This window comes from Nycticebus coucang, chromosome 1 (genome assembly GCF_027406575.1).
Source record: "Nycticebus coucang isolate mNycCou1 chromosome 1, mNycCou1.pri, whole genome shotgun sequence".
NCBI lineage: Eukaryota > Metazoa > Chordata > Mammalia > Primates > Lorisidae > Nycticebus > Nycticebus coucang.
This window is the reverse complement of record NC_069780.1, coordinates 76913813-76926293: the sequence shown is the minus strand read 5'-3', so window position 1 is coordinate 76926293 and position 12481 is coordinate 76913813. Positions and strand designations below refer to the sequence as shown.

General features: G+C 33.3%; 1 protein-coding gene across 3 annotated transcripts in view; it reads left to right on the top strand.

Annotated features, from left to right (window-relative positions):
• The window catches only part of LRBA (LPS responsive beige-like anchor protein), a 791645-nt gene that overhangs the window by 295098 nt on the left and 484066 nt on the right, over nucleotides 1-12481 (top strand). For all 3 annotated transcript variants that reach the window (XM_053582486.1, XM_053582498.1, XM_053582475.1), the window contains exon 36: nucleotides 7353-7461. In XM_053582486.1, coding sequence (XP_053438461.1) covers nucleotides 7353-7461 — 109 coding nt within the window. The remainder of the gene's footprint in view (nucleotides 1-7352; nucleotides 7462-12481) is intronic.

Genomic DNA, 12481 nt, shown 5'->3' with positions numbered 1-12481 from the left:
GCATTTGGGTTTGTTTTCTTTCATATTTTTTCTAAACATATTTTTCATAATATTCTTTAAGTTCCTTTTGCTTCTTAATATTTATTGCAGGCATTTTTTTTTTTTTTTTGGTCAATTCAGAAAAATCTGTTTCATTACATGATTGTATATTTTGGTTCTTTAAAGTTTTTACCTTTTTAAACAATGTTCAAGTAAAATTCCTTGTGCATATGCATCTCTTTCTGTGCACTTTGGAAACATCTTCGTAAGGCATATTATTAATAGCATAATAATTGCTTTGGATCCAAGTCTATGTATATTTTATCTATATTTTTAATAAAACATTGCTACAAGTTAGTCAAATACCCTGTTGGATGGGAATAGGTTCATGCCCTTGATGACCATTGAGTCTAACTTTTGTAGGTGGGCATGCTCTGGTGGCATTTTAGCCATTTCTGCTATATAAATATTGAAAGCAATCTTAGTCCTACCCATCTAATCTTTTGTTTGTTTATTTTTTATGGGCTCTGCTATTGTATAGAAAAAGAGGGAATTTAGAAGACCTGTAAATAAACATGTTCTAGAAGCTTCCTATTTTTACCAAGTGAATTATTATTATGTTGCTATTAATCATAAAGTAAATTGGGTTATAAAACCATTGGACATTTTATTAAAAGGTTTAGAACTGTGTGGTTTAGAATTAAACCTTTTATCTATTAAAAGGTTTAGAATTATTTTTGTGTGTTCATATGTATACATATATATAGTGTGTGTATTTGTGTGTGTGTGTGTGTATATGTGTGTGTGTGTATATATATGTACGTATATATGTATATGAAATCTTTTTAGAGACAGGATCTTGCTCTCTTGCCCAGGCTAGAGTGTAGGGGCATAAGCATTATTCACTGTGCTCTAGCCTAAACACTAAATATATTTATGACCTCCCAGAGTTAAGCCTGTCTCTTTTGTGATCACTTTGATTTTTAATCACTCTGCTGGTATTACTCTGGGACAGAATGCTGTTAGGTCTTCATCTGCATCATTCATTGGGAAAATGCACAGTGTTAAATAAAGACGCATACTCTAATAACTTAAAAAAAAAAAGAATTGCTCACTGTGATCTTGAACTCCTGGGCTCAGGAGATCTTTCTACCTCAGCCTTCTGAATAGTTGAGACCACAGGCAAATATCACCATACTTGACTAATTTTTAAAATAAATTTTGTGAGCTGCGTCTTGCTGTACTGCCCATAGTGTTCTTGAGCTCCTGGCCTCAAGCCATCCTCCTGCCTTGTCCTTCCAGAGTGCTGAGATCATGGGCATGAGCCTATACACACAGTGCTAAAGTGAACCGTCTCTTAACCTCTTGACCTCTAATTACCATCAGTTTATTTTTAAAACTTTATACCTTTATATAAGGTAATTCATACATTATATATTCTTTTGTATGCTTTTCTTGAATATTATTAAATTTACTTTGTTATACATTTAGCCTATTCTTTTGTTCCTGTTTAATATTTTATTATGAATTTTCCATAATTTTAAAATCTGTTTTATTTTTATGGACATTTGAGTAGTTGGTAGTGTGTGGCTATTATAAATAATTGGTATAAATATTTTTATTCATATAATTTATGATTATAATAGTCCATGTTACTTCCCATCTTTGGCAAAACTTATGACATTTTTAAAAAATATATAGATATTTTGGTGCAGTACACAACATTTTATAGTTTTTATTTGTATTTCTGCATCATTTCATAAATTTATATATATATTTATATATATGGGTCTGGATATTCTTTTTTGTTCATTAATTTATCCGTCCCTGCCCTTGTACCACAGTGTCTTAATTAATATTTCTTTATAATAAGTCATACTGTTTTATGGTATAAGTCCTTTGATAGCATTATTATGATCTTCCTTTTTCTCTTCAACAATGTTTCACTATTCTTGTCTTGGTTTTTTACGTTTCACATACCTTTTAAATTGAATTCTAATTCATCAAGTTAGAATATTTGCTAGAGTTTTGATGGGGCAGTATCTACAAATTGTTTTCTGTGAGGCTTTCTTTTTTACAAACATGGTATAATCCTTTAAATTTTCTTTAACTTCTCTTAGCATTATTTGTTTAGTTTTACATGGAGCACATTTTTGTTACTTATTCTTATGTATTTTGATGGTTTCATTGCTTCCCCAACCCTTCCCTTAAAAAAAAAAAATAGATTTATTGGATGCAAGTTGAATCCTGTTACTTGTATATATTGCATAGTGGTGAAGGTTGGGCTTTTGGTGTACTTATCACCTGAATAATGTAATTTTTCGTCTCTCACTCCTTCTTTACCTCCCCTCTTTTGAGTCTCCAACGTGCTTTTCAAAATATATTTAAAAATCATTTTTACTTTGTTGGTAGTACATATAATTGTTAAATAGAATTTAGCTGATTTTTGTATATTTACCTGAACTCCAGTGACTTTTCTAAGTTTAATTACTAACTTTTTTTTTGAGACAGAGACTCAAACTGTTGCCCTGGATGGAGTGCGGTGGCGTCATAGCTCACAGCAACCTCCAACTCGAGCTCAAGTGATCCTCTTGCCTCAGTTTTTAGACAGGGTCTCACTTTTTGCTCAGGCTGGTCTTGAACTCCTGACCTCAAGCAGTCCACCTGCCTTGGCCTCCTTGAGTGCTAGGATTACAGGCGTGAGCCACTGCGCCTGGCCTTTGTTTACATATTCTTTTGGATTTTTTCAGATTTTTTAGAGAACTAAGTTTTAACTTTTATCTTCTAAAGTGTGTTTTTATTTCTTTAAATTAATTTCTGCTGGTATCTTTGTTCTTTTACTTTTTAGTTTATCTCATTGGCTGTTCTTTTTCTGACTTCTTCAATTAGATAATTAATTAATTTATTTTGAGAGTTTTTTCCTTTATTAGTATATTTATTCAGTTTATAAATTTCTCATTAGATGTTGGTTTAGCCAAGTCCCACATGTTTTGGCATATTGTTTTCATTATTTTTTACTGCAAAACATTTTCTAATTTTCATTAGGATATATTCTTTGATGTATGGGTTTATTTTTGAGGTGAATTCTTTACTTTTCAAACATGATGGGAAGAGGTATTAGTTACTACTGTGCTAACAATATTGCCTTAAGAAAACATGCATTTATTATCTCAGTTTTTCTTGGTCAGAAATCTGGGCATGGCTGTCTGCTTCAGGGTCATTTACAAGTCGGTGATTAAGGTGTTAGCTAGAGCTAGAGATCTCATTTAGTGTTTGGGGAAAGATCTGCTTTCATGCTTATGTGATTGTTGGCAGGATTGGTTCCTGGAGGTTAAGGAAATTGGTGGCCATGTTAGAACCTCTTTATACAGAGTGTTCTGTATGTTATTTCTTTCTAGTTTATAGATATGTACTGTATCCAAGAATATGCTCAGTATGATTCATCATTTGAAGTTAGTTCTTTACAAATTGTTTTATGATCCCAAATTTTGCTTGTTTTTGTTATGTTTTATGTTTACCTGAAAAGAATATTTATCTTCATTTAGAGGATGTAGTGTTCTGCATATATTAATAAGCGCAAATGTGTAATCAAATTGTTAAAATATTATATAGCTTTATATCTTCTATATCTAGTACGAGGTTAAATTCTGAGGGTATACAAATTTAGAATCTCAAAATAAATTTCTATTTCTTTGATTCGTTTATCCTTTTATCATTTGAGATATTTATTTCTACATTCATTTTTTAAAGTTCATTTTTTCTTATACTAAGGTCCATTGGCTTCTTTCTTTTATGTTTTTTTTTAAATTGCTCATCTTCTCTGAATTTTATTTTCAGTCTTTGCTCAACCTTATTTTGAACTTGTGTCACTTTAAGCAGCATACACATAGGCAGTGTATTGTCAAAATCTATTTGACAATAATTATAGTACTAAATGTTCATTTTTTTCTATATTCCTGGTACATGGGTCATTATGAAAATTTTGAGATACACAAAATTCAAGAAACATGAAAATCCTTGTGAATGGAAACAATTTGTTGTCATAAAATGAAGCCGTCCTTGAAACTTTGCACAGGTGAATCAGAAAGGACGCTGTCGTCTGTGTTTCTTAAAAGTGAAGTAATAGACCGTAACACAGGCTGTTTCAAAACTTACACAGTGGGCTGGGCACTGTGGCTTACGCCTGTAATCCTAGCACTCTGGGAGGCCGAGGCAGGTGGATTGCTTGAGCTCAGGAGTTCAAGACCAGCCTGAGCAAGAAGGAGACTTTGTCTCTAAACATAGCCAGGTGTGTGGCAGGTGTCTGTAGTCCCAGCTACTTGGGAGGCTGAGGCAAGAGAATCACTTGAGCCCAAGAGTTTGAGGTTGCTGTGAGCTGTGACACCATGGCATTCAAACCCAGGGTGACTGAGTGAGACTCTGTTTCAAAACAAAACAAAAAACAAAAGAAAAACCAAACAAACAAACAAAAATCTTTCACAGTGACCCACACACATTTAGGTTAAAATTTAGCCTCTTAATATTTGTATCCTTTGTGTTTAATCCACCTATTGTGTTTCTTTTTTTTTCTTCTTCTTTTGAGCTAAGTATTTTTTGTGGCTCAATTTTTTTCCCCATGAACTTGTTAGTTAGATATTCTTTTAATCTTAGACTTTTAGTGGTTACCTAAAGGTTGTGGCATGAATATTAGAGTTATTAACATCTTATGTAAACTTGTCCTTTTATCAATTCATTTGACAGTATAAGAAAATTATAATACTGGTTCATTTGGGTTCTCTTGACTTGTATGCTATTATTATATATTTTAAGATTATAATAGTTTTGAATTCTAGAAGTCATCATTATTATTGTAAACATTTGGATTTATCCATGTTTAGATTTATCTGTTTGCTGTTTCCATTGTTTTAATTTTTCCCTTTGATTTGCATCAGTCTGACATTTTTATTCTTTCTGAGGAATGTGGGTTGGCTAGTGACAAATTCTGGTTTTTTTTTTTTTTTTTTGGTCATAAAATGTTCTTATTTTGCTTTTGTTGGTGAGAAAACATTTTCTTTTACTCTCTTTTTTTTTTTTTTTTTTTTTAGAGACAGAGTCTCATTTTGTCACCCTAGGGAGAGTGCTGTCACAGTTCACAGCTCACAGCAACCTCTAGCTCTTAGGGTTGGGCAATTCTCTTGCCTCAGCCTCCCCTGTACCTGGGACTACAGGTACCTGCCACAGTGCCCGGCTATTTTCTTTTTTTGTTGTTGTAGCAGTTTAGCTGGGCTGAGTTCAAACCCGCCACCCTCGGCACATGGGGCTGGCGCCCTACTCACTGAGCCACAGGCGCTGCCCCCCTTCTTCTACCCTCTTAGTTTGGTTTTTAGGGGCCTGTCAGATAAATGGACAAAAGATTAGCAAGAAAAAAGAGTTTTAGTCTTAAATAAGTACATGGAAGTTCACAGAAAAATGTGTCTTAAGGAGGGTATAAGAATTTAAAACCCTATCTTAATAGCAGAAGGGGATGTAGAGGTGGGTACTTTTTGGAAAGCAGATGACTTTTGGGAAAGATAAATGGGCTCTTAGGAGAACAGATGGGAGATACAATAGTTTTGACAGTATGTGTTTAGGTGATTTTTTATTCCATGGCTAAATTCTCATCTCATTAATAAGAATCGATCTTTTCTGGTTGTGAAACTCTCTGGAAAAGGGATTCATGAAAGCTGAATTCTTTTATGAATCTCTGCTTTAAGGCACATAAGTGTAGGGCAGAAAAAGACTTCTTTATAGTGATATATTCTGGACCCTTTCACTTTCATTATTGAAAGATATTTTTTGAGCATAGAATTCTTAGCTTTTATTTTTTTGTTTAGTATTTTGAAAAGGTCATTTCATTCTGATCTGCCTTCCATCAGTCTTACTGTTGCTCTTTTGAAGACAAGGAGATTTCATTACTCCTTTTACTTATTCCCTAAGTCTGTCTACTGTGAAGATATCTTTTTCCTTATTAGTTTTATTATCATATGCCTAAGTGTGGTTTTCTTTTTTCTTGCTTGGGGTTTGTAGCATCCATCAACATATGGCTTAGTGTTTTTTTCCAGCTTTGAAATATCTTGGCCATTATCTCTCTTCAGATACTACTTTCTTGCCTAATTATGGGTCTAACCTCTTTTTTGTGGTCCAAATATACTTATATTAGTCCATGCCCTGTATTTTATTATTTCTTTACTGTGCTTCAGTCTACTTGTCATTAACCATTCAGTTAATTGGCCTTTCTAGGCTGAATTTAATAAGCTGATAAATCTAATCATATTTTCATTTTTCATTTAGTTAATTAGTTCTGTGGTTTCTGTTTTCACCTGAAATTCTTTATTGTATCGTCTGTTATTCTAAACACACTAACTATACTTATTTTGATGTCTAGATATGAAACTTTTCTACTTGATTTTCTGTAGGTTAGTTTCTCTTTACTTTTTATTCATTTGGTATTGTCTTTTGTGTCTTTTAATTGGTGATTGAATATTGGAAATTATATTTTAAAATTGCAATGGTAAATTTAAGTCTCTGTATATTCCTCTAGAGTGGACTTCTGATTTCTGATTAGCTGATTATGTTAATTTAGGCACTAAAATCATTCAAGGTTATAGTTTTTTTAGTCTTTGTAAGAGTTTGCCCTATTTCCTGTTTGCCTACACCCAGAATGTAGTAACCATTGTGAGTTTCTTTGAAAACCCGGGGTTTTACCATGGCCCACCTACATTGGTATTTCTCTTATTTTCTCCCCACTCTGAAAGTTTTGCTTAGCTTTTTGGGTACCAGTTATTCTGGATACAAATCACCAGAATATCATTTGAAGTTGCAGTGTTTTGAGGCCTAATCTATTTCCTGTTTCCTATACTTGGATTCTTATTCAAAGATTGAGTAGGCTACCAGGACTTCTCCATATTGACAGATGGTGAACCTCAGTTTTTGTCTGCCTAGCTCTCTGTAAATGATGATAGCTTTGTCTCGTTTCTCTATTCCTACTTGTGAATGCTTCAATGAGAAAGGTCATGTTGAAAGTCTTCTGTGGATCTTTACTGTTTAAATCTTGGCTGCCTCAGCAACTTTTAAGGTTAAAAGATTAAAATACAAATTTAATCCAATATTTTTAGTTGATTATAGGTAGCTATTCTGATAGAAGCTAATCTGCTGTTGCCAGAAAGATAATCTTTTGGTGTTATTTTCTTTAGTTATTGAAGTGTGTAATAATGGTACCTCATTGTAGATGATCTTAGAAGAGGAAAGTAAATACTCCTTCCTCCCCTAAATAACATGTTACTTTTAAACAAGAAATAATTATATATGTTGTATGTATATACATGTATTTATTTGATAATATTCATCTCTTACAGGTTGCTTAGCCAAACAATGAAGGATCATCTAGTAAGAGTAGCAAATGAAGCTGAATTTATTTTGAGCAGGCAGAGAGCAGAGGATATTCACAGACATGCAGAATTTGAGGTAGGTTATTCATGTGGTTGATTTGAGAAAATTACTGTTTTTAAATGGTAATCTTGGGAAACTACTAGGTAAAATGGTAGTATGATCTAAGGAAACATTTGGTATGTTATCAAAAATTTAAAAATTAAGTTAATGGAGAGAGTTGTAGAGATTCTGGAAAGATGGTACAATTCTCTTTAGTTTTTCCCTCTGAACTTCAATTCAGCTACAGAGCAGTTTCTGTGTTTGAGTGACTTCTTAATAACTGGGGCTAGGTCTTATTTCTGATGAATTTCTGATAAAGAAAATTAGTGAAGGACTTTGCCCTTCTCTGGGCAAGACAGAGCTGGTTAACCAGAAATTAAAATCTATGTGGCAACGATGAAATCTTCCAGATTTCTAGAGAGGAGCTGAACACAGAGTTGTGAAGTTTTTCAACTCTTGAGTTTTGAGATCACAGTAATCACTGCTGCTGTGGAAATAAAGGAACATGTAGCTCTTTTCCTGGATTCTTACTGGAAGTCAAGTGATAGACTCGTCTGGGAACACTGCTTATCTCAGCAATTACACTTGAACAAGCAAAACAAAAGTGAATTCATAGTGGTGATTAATGGCTTTGTTGCTATACAAATGACCAAAATTCGCATAAAGTGAACTAGAAAATTTGACATGAACTTTGAGTGTAGAATTAGAAAAAAATTAAAAAGCACCGTATGGGTTCTTTCTAACATAGATAAACTTAGCATTTTGCTTATATTTTTCAGATATATTAAAAAAGATGAAAGCCACTCCAACTATATTTTATACAGCCAGCAAACCTGAAAATTGTTCTAGAAAAATAAAACTCTAGAAGACCAATTTCACTTAAGAATATAGGCAGAAAATTTTAAGTAGAACTTTAGCTAATATAATTCATCAATGTAAAGAATTATATAAGGTGACTACTGAGAATTATTCCTCGAATTCAAAGATGATTTCTTTTTGGATATCTAACTACAAAATAAATACAAAAACAAATTAAAAATAGAGAAAATATGTAAAAGTATCAATAAATCTGGAAACTCCTATGATAATTTTAGCAGCCAGCCTTATTAAAATTATGAAAAAAAATTACTTAAGAAAACAATCTAAATATGATAAAGTTTTTATTTAAGTTTACAGCACTTAAATAAAAGTTTATTTTATTAAAGATAATTTTAAATATTAAAGACTTTTCTATTAATATCAGTAAAAATAAGAGGTACCCACTATCATTATTTAATATAATTTTTTTATAATCTTGCAAATATGAGATATACCTCAGATCAATGTTAGAAAAGAATAAGGTTACTTACAAATTCCTAAGGCTATGGTTTAGGAAAATCTAATACCAAAAAGTTTTACTACCAGATTAATAAGGGAATTTGATGAAATAATTAGATATAAGGTAAATATGCAAAAAATTAATAGCTTTTTCTTTTTTGACAAGCAGTAATCAGCTAACAATGGAAATCAGAAATATAGCATTTACACAATTTATACAAAAGAACATTCTGGGTCAAATTCTGTAGGAAAAGTATAAGTGTTCTTTGGAACGAAACTATAAAATCTAATTAAAGGTCAGAGAATAAAATATAAACTAGTGGGAAGACATTCCATGCTGCATAGTATATCTTGAGGTTTTGGGGGAGTTTGTATGTGTGAGAGCAGAATAATATCAGTGTTTTGATTTTCACATTGTCTAAATTTATAACCTTCAGTCTTATAATAAGAATTCTGATAGAACCTGAATATTCTATACGTAAGCAAATTTATATTCTACCCTATGCCCCCCTTTGGTTAGTCACAACTTCTGAATTTCCAGCTTCTTTCTTTGACACAGTTCTTAATTGGCTAGGTTTCATAATTATTCTTTTTTTCTACAAGGGGCTCGTGTGTGCTACAAACATAAAATTCTTTCATATTTAAGAATATTTGCCTGCTCACTTTATATTTGGATGACATTCTAAGATTTAATATGTGTGTTAGTGGCTATCAGTTATATTCCCTTAGAACTTTGTAGACATTGCTTGGTTGTTTTATGGTGTTGAATGTTGCTTTTAGAGGACAGTTGTAGTTTTCCTCTATTTTTGATTTGCTTTTTCTTTGTTCTGCCTGAGATTTCTTTGTCCCTGAATTCAATTTCTTTTTTTTTATTATTAAATCATAAACACACAGATCATATGTAAATTAATGCATTTATGGGGTACAATGTGCTGATTTCATACAGAATTAGGAACGTTTACATCACACTGGTTAATATATACCTCATCTCGTTTACTTAATTGTTGTGTTAAGACATTTATACTCTATACTAATAGATCCGATATGTACCCTTGCATTATGCACCATAGGTGTGATCCCACCATTCACCTTCCCTCCATCTGACCTCCACCCTCCCCTCCCACACTCTCCTCCTACCTCATTCATCTTGGGCCATAGCTGTGATCTATTCTTCATATGCAAGCGTGAGTGATTGTAAATTGGTTTCATAATAGTACTGAGTATGTTGGATATTTTTTCTTCCATTCTTGAGATACTTTACTAAGTAGGATATGTTGCAGCTCCATCCATGTAAATGTAAAAGAGGTAAAGTCTCCATCTTTTGTAAAGAATGCATAACATTCTGTGGTATACATATACCACAATTTATTAATCCATCCATGGGTTGATGGACACTTGTGCTTCTTCCATGACTTGGCTATTACGAATTGAGCTACCATGAATAATCTGGTGCAAATATCTTTTGTTCTAAAGTGATTTTTGGTCTTTTGGATATACACCTAGTAGAAGAATTGCAGGATCAAATGGCAGGTCTACTTTTAGGTCCCTGAATATTCTCCATACTTCTTTCCAAAAGGGATGTATTAGCTTGCACTCCCATCAGCAGTGCAGAAGTGTTCCCTTTTCTCCACGTCCATGCCAACATCTGTAGTTTTGGATTTGTTATGTGAGCCACTCTTATGGGAGTTAGATGACATCTCAAAGTGGTTTTGATTTGCATTTCTCTGATGATTAAAAGATGATGAGCATTTTTTCATGTGGCTGTAGGCCATGCGCCTATCATCTTCAGAGAAACTTCTGTTCAAGTCCCTTGCCCACAGTGAAATGGGATTACTTGTTCTTTTAATACCTTTGAGTTCTCTGTGGATTCCGGTTATCAAACCTTTGTTAGAAGCATAACCTGCAAATATGCTCTCCCATTCTGAGGGCTGTCTGCTTGCTTTACTTACTCTGTTTTTGGCTGTGCAGAAGCTTGTTAGTTTGATCAGATCCCAGTATTTGGGATTTTTGGTGTTGCTTCAATTGCCCAGGGGGTTGTCCTCATAAAGTATTCTCCCAGACCAATTTTTCAAGTGTTTCTCCTGCACTCTCCAAGAATCTTTACAGTTTCATGTCTTAAGTTTAAATCTTTTATCAAGTGAGAGTCAATTTTTGTTAATGGTGAAAGGTGTGGGTCTAGTTTCAGTCTTCTACAAGTCGCCAGCCAATTCTCCCAGCACCATTTGTTAAATAGGGAATCTTTCCCCCAATTTATATTTTTGATGGGCTTATCAAAGATGAAGTGACGATAAGTATCTGGGTTCATCTCTTGGTTCTCAATTCTGTTCCATATATCTACTGCTCAATTTTTGTGCCAGTACCATGCTGTTTTGATCACTATAGATTTATAATATAGTTTGAAGTCTGGTAGTGATTCCCCTGATTTGTTTTTATTTCTGAGTAATGTCTTCGCTATTTGAGGTTTTTTCTGGTTCCATAAAACTAATTACTATTTTTTCCAGATCTTTAAAGTATGATGGTGGTGCTTTGATAGGGATTGCATTAAATTTATAAATTGCTTTGGGTAATATGGACATTTTAACAATGTTGATTCTTCCTATCCATGAGCATGGTATGTTTTTCCATTTGTTAACATCTTCAGCTATTTCTTTTCTCACAGTTTCATAATTCTCTTTATAGAGATGATTCATGTCATTTGTTAGGTAGATTCCCAAATATTTCATCTTCTTTGGCACAACTGTAAAGGGACTAGAGACCCTGACTGTTTTTTCAGCTTGACTATTATTGGCATATATAAAAGCTACGATTTGTACTGATTTTGTATCCAGAGATGCTACTGTATTCCTTGATCACTTCTAAGAGTTTTGCGGTCAAGTCCCTGGGGTTTTCCAGGTATAAAATCTTATCATCTGCGAAGAGTGAAAGTTTGATCTTCTCTGACCCTATTTGGATACCCTTGATTGCCTTCTCTTGCCTGATTGCGATGGCTAAGACTTCCGTTACAGTGTTAAAGAGCAGTGGAGACAATGGGCAACCTTGCCTGATTCCTGACCTGAGTGGAAATGTTTTCAATTTTATTCCATTCAATATGATATTGGCAGTGGGTTTGCTGTAGGTGGCCTTTATCAGTTTAAGAAAAGTCCCTTCTATACCTGTTTTCTTAAGGTTTCATGTTCTGATCATGAAAGGATGATGGATATTGTCAAAAGCTTTTTCTGCATCTAATGAGAGAATCATATGGTCTTTGTTTTTTAGTTTGTTTTTGTGATGTATTATATTTATAGATTTATGTATATTGAACCAATCCTGAGACCCTGGGATAAAACCCACTTGGTCATGGTGTATAATTTGTTTAATATGTTGCTGGATTCTATTTGCTAGGATCTTATTGAATATTTTTGCGTCTATGTTCATTAAAGATACTGGTCTGTAGTTTTCTTTTCTTGTTAGGTCTTTTCCTGGTTTGGGGATCAGGATGATAGTTCCTTCACAGAATGTGTTGGGAAGTATTCCTTCTTTTTCTATGTTTTGGAAAAGGTTAAGTAATATAAGTACTAGTTCCTATTTTAAGGTTTGGTAGAATTCTGATGTGAAGTCATCTGGTCCCAGACTCTTCTTTTTTGGGAGATTTCATATAGTTGATTCTATTTCAGTACTTGAAACAGGTCTGTTCACCATTTCTAATTCTTTCTCGTTAAGTCTAGGAAGTTGGTGTGCTTCCAAGTATTGGTCAGTTTCT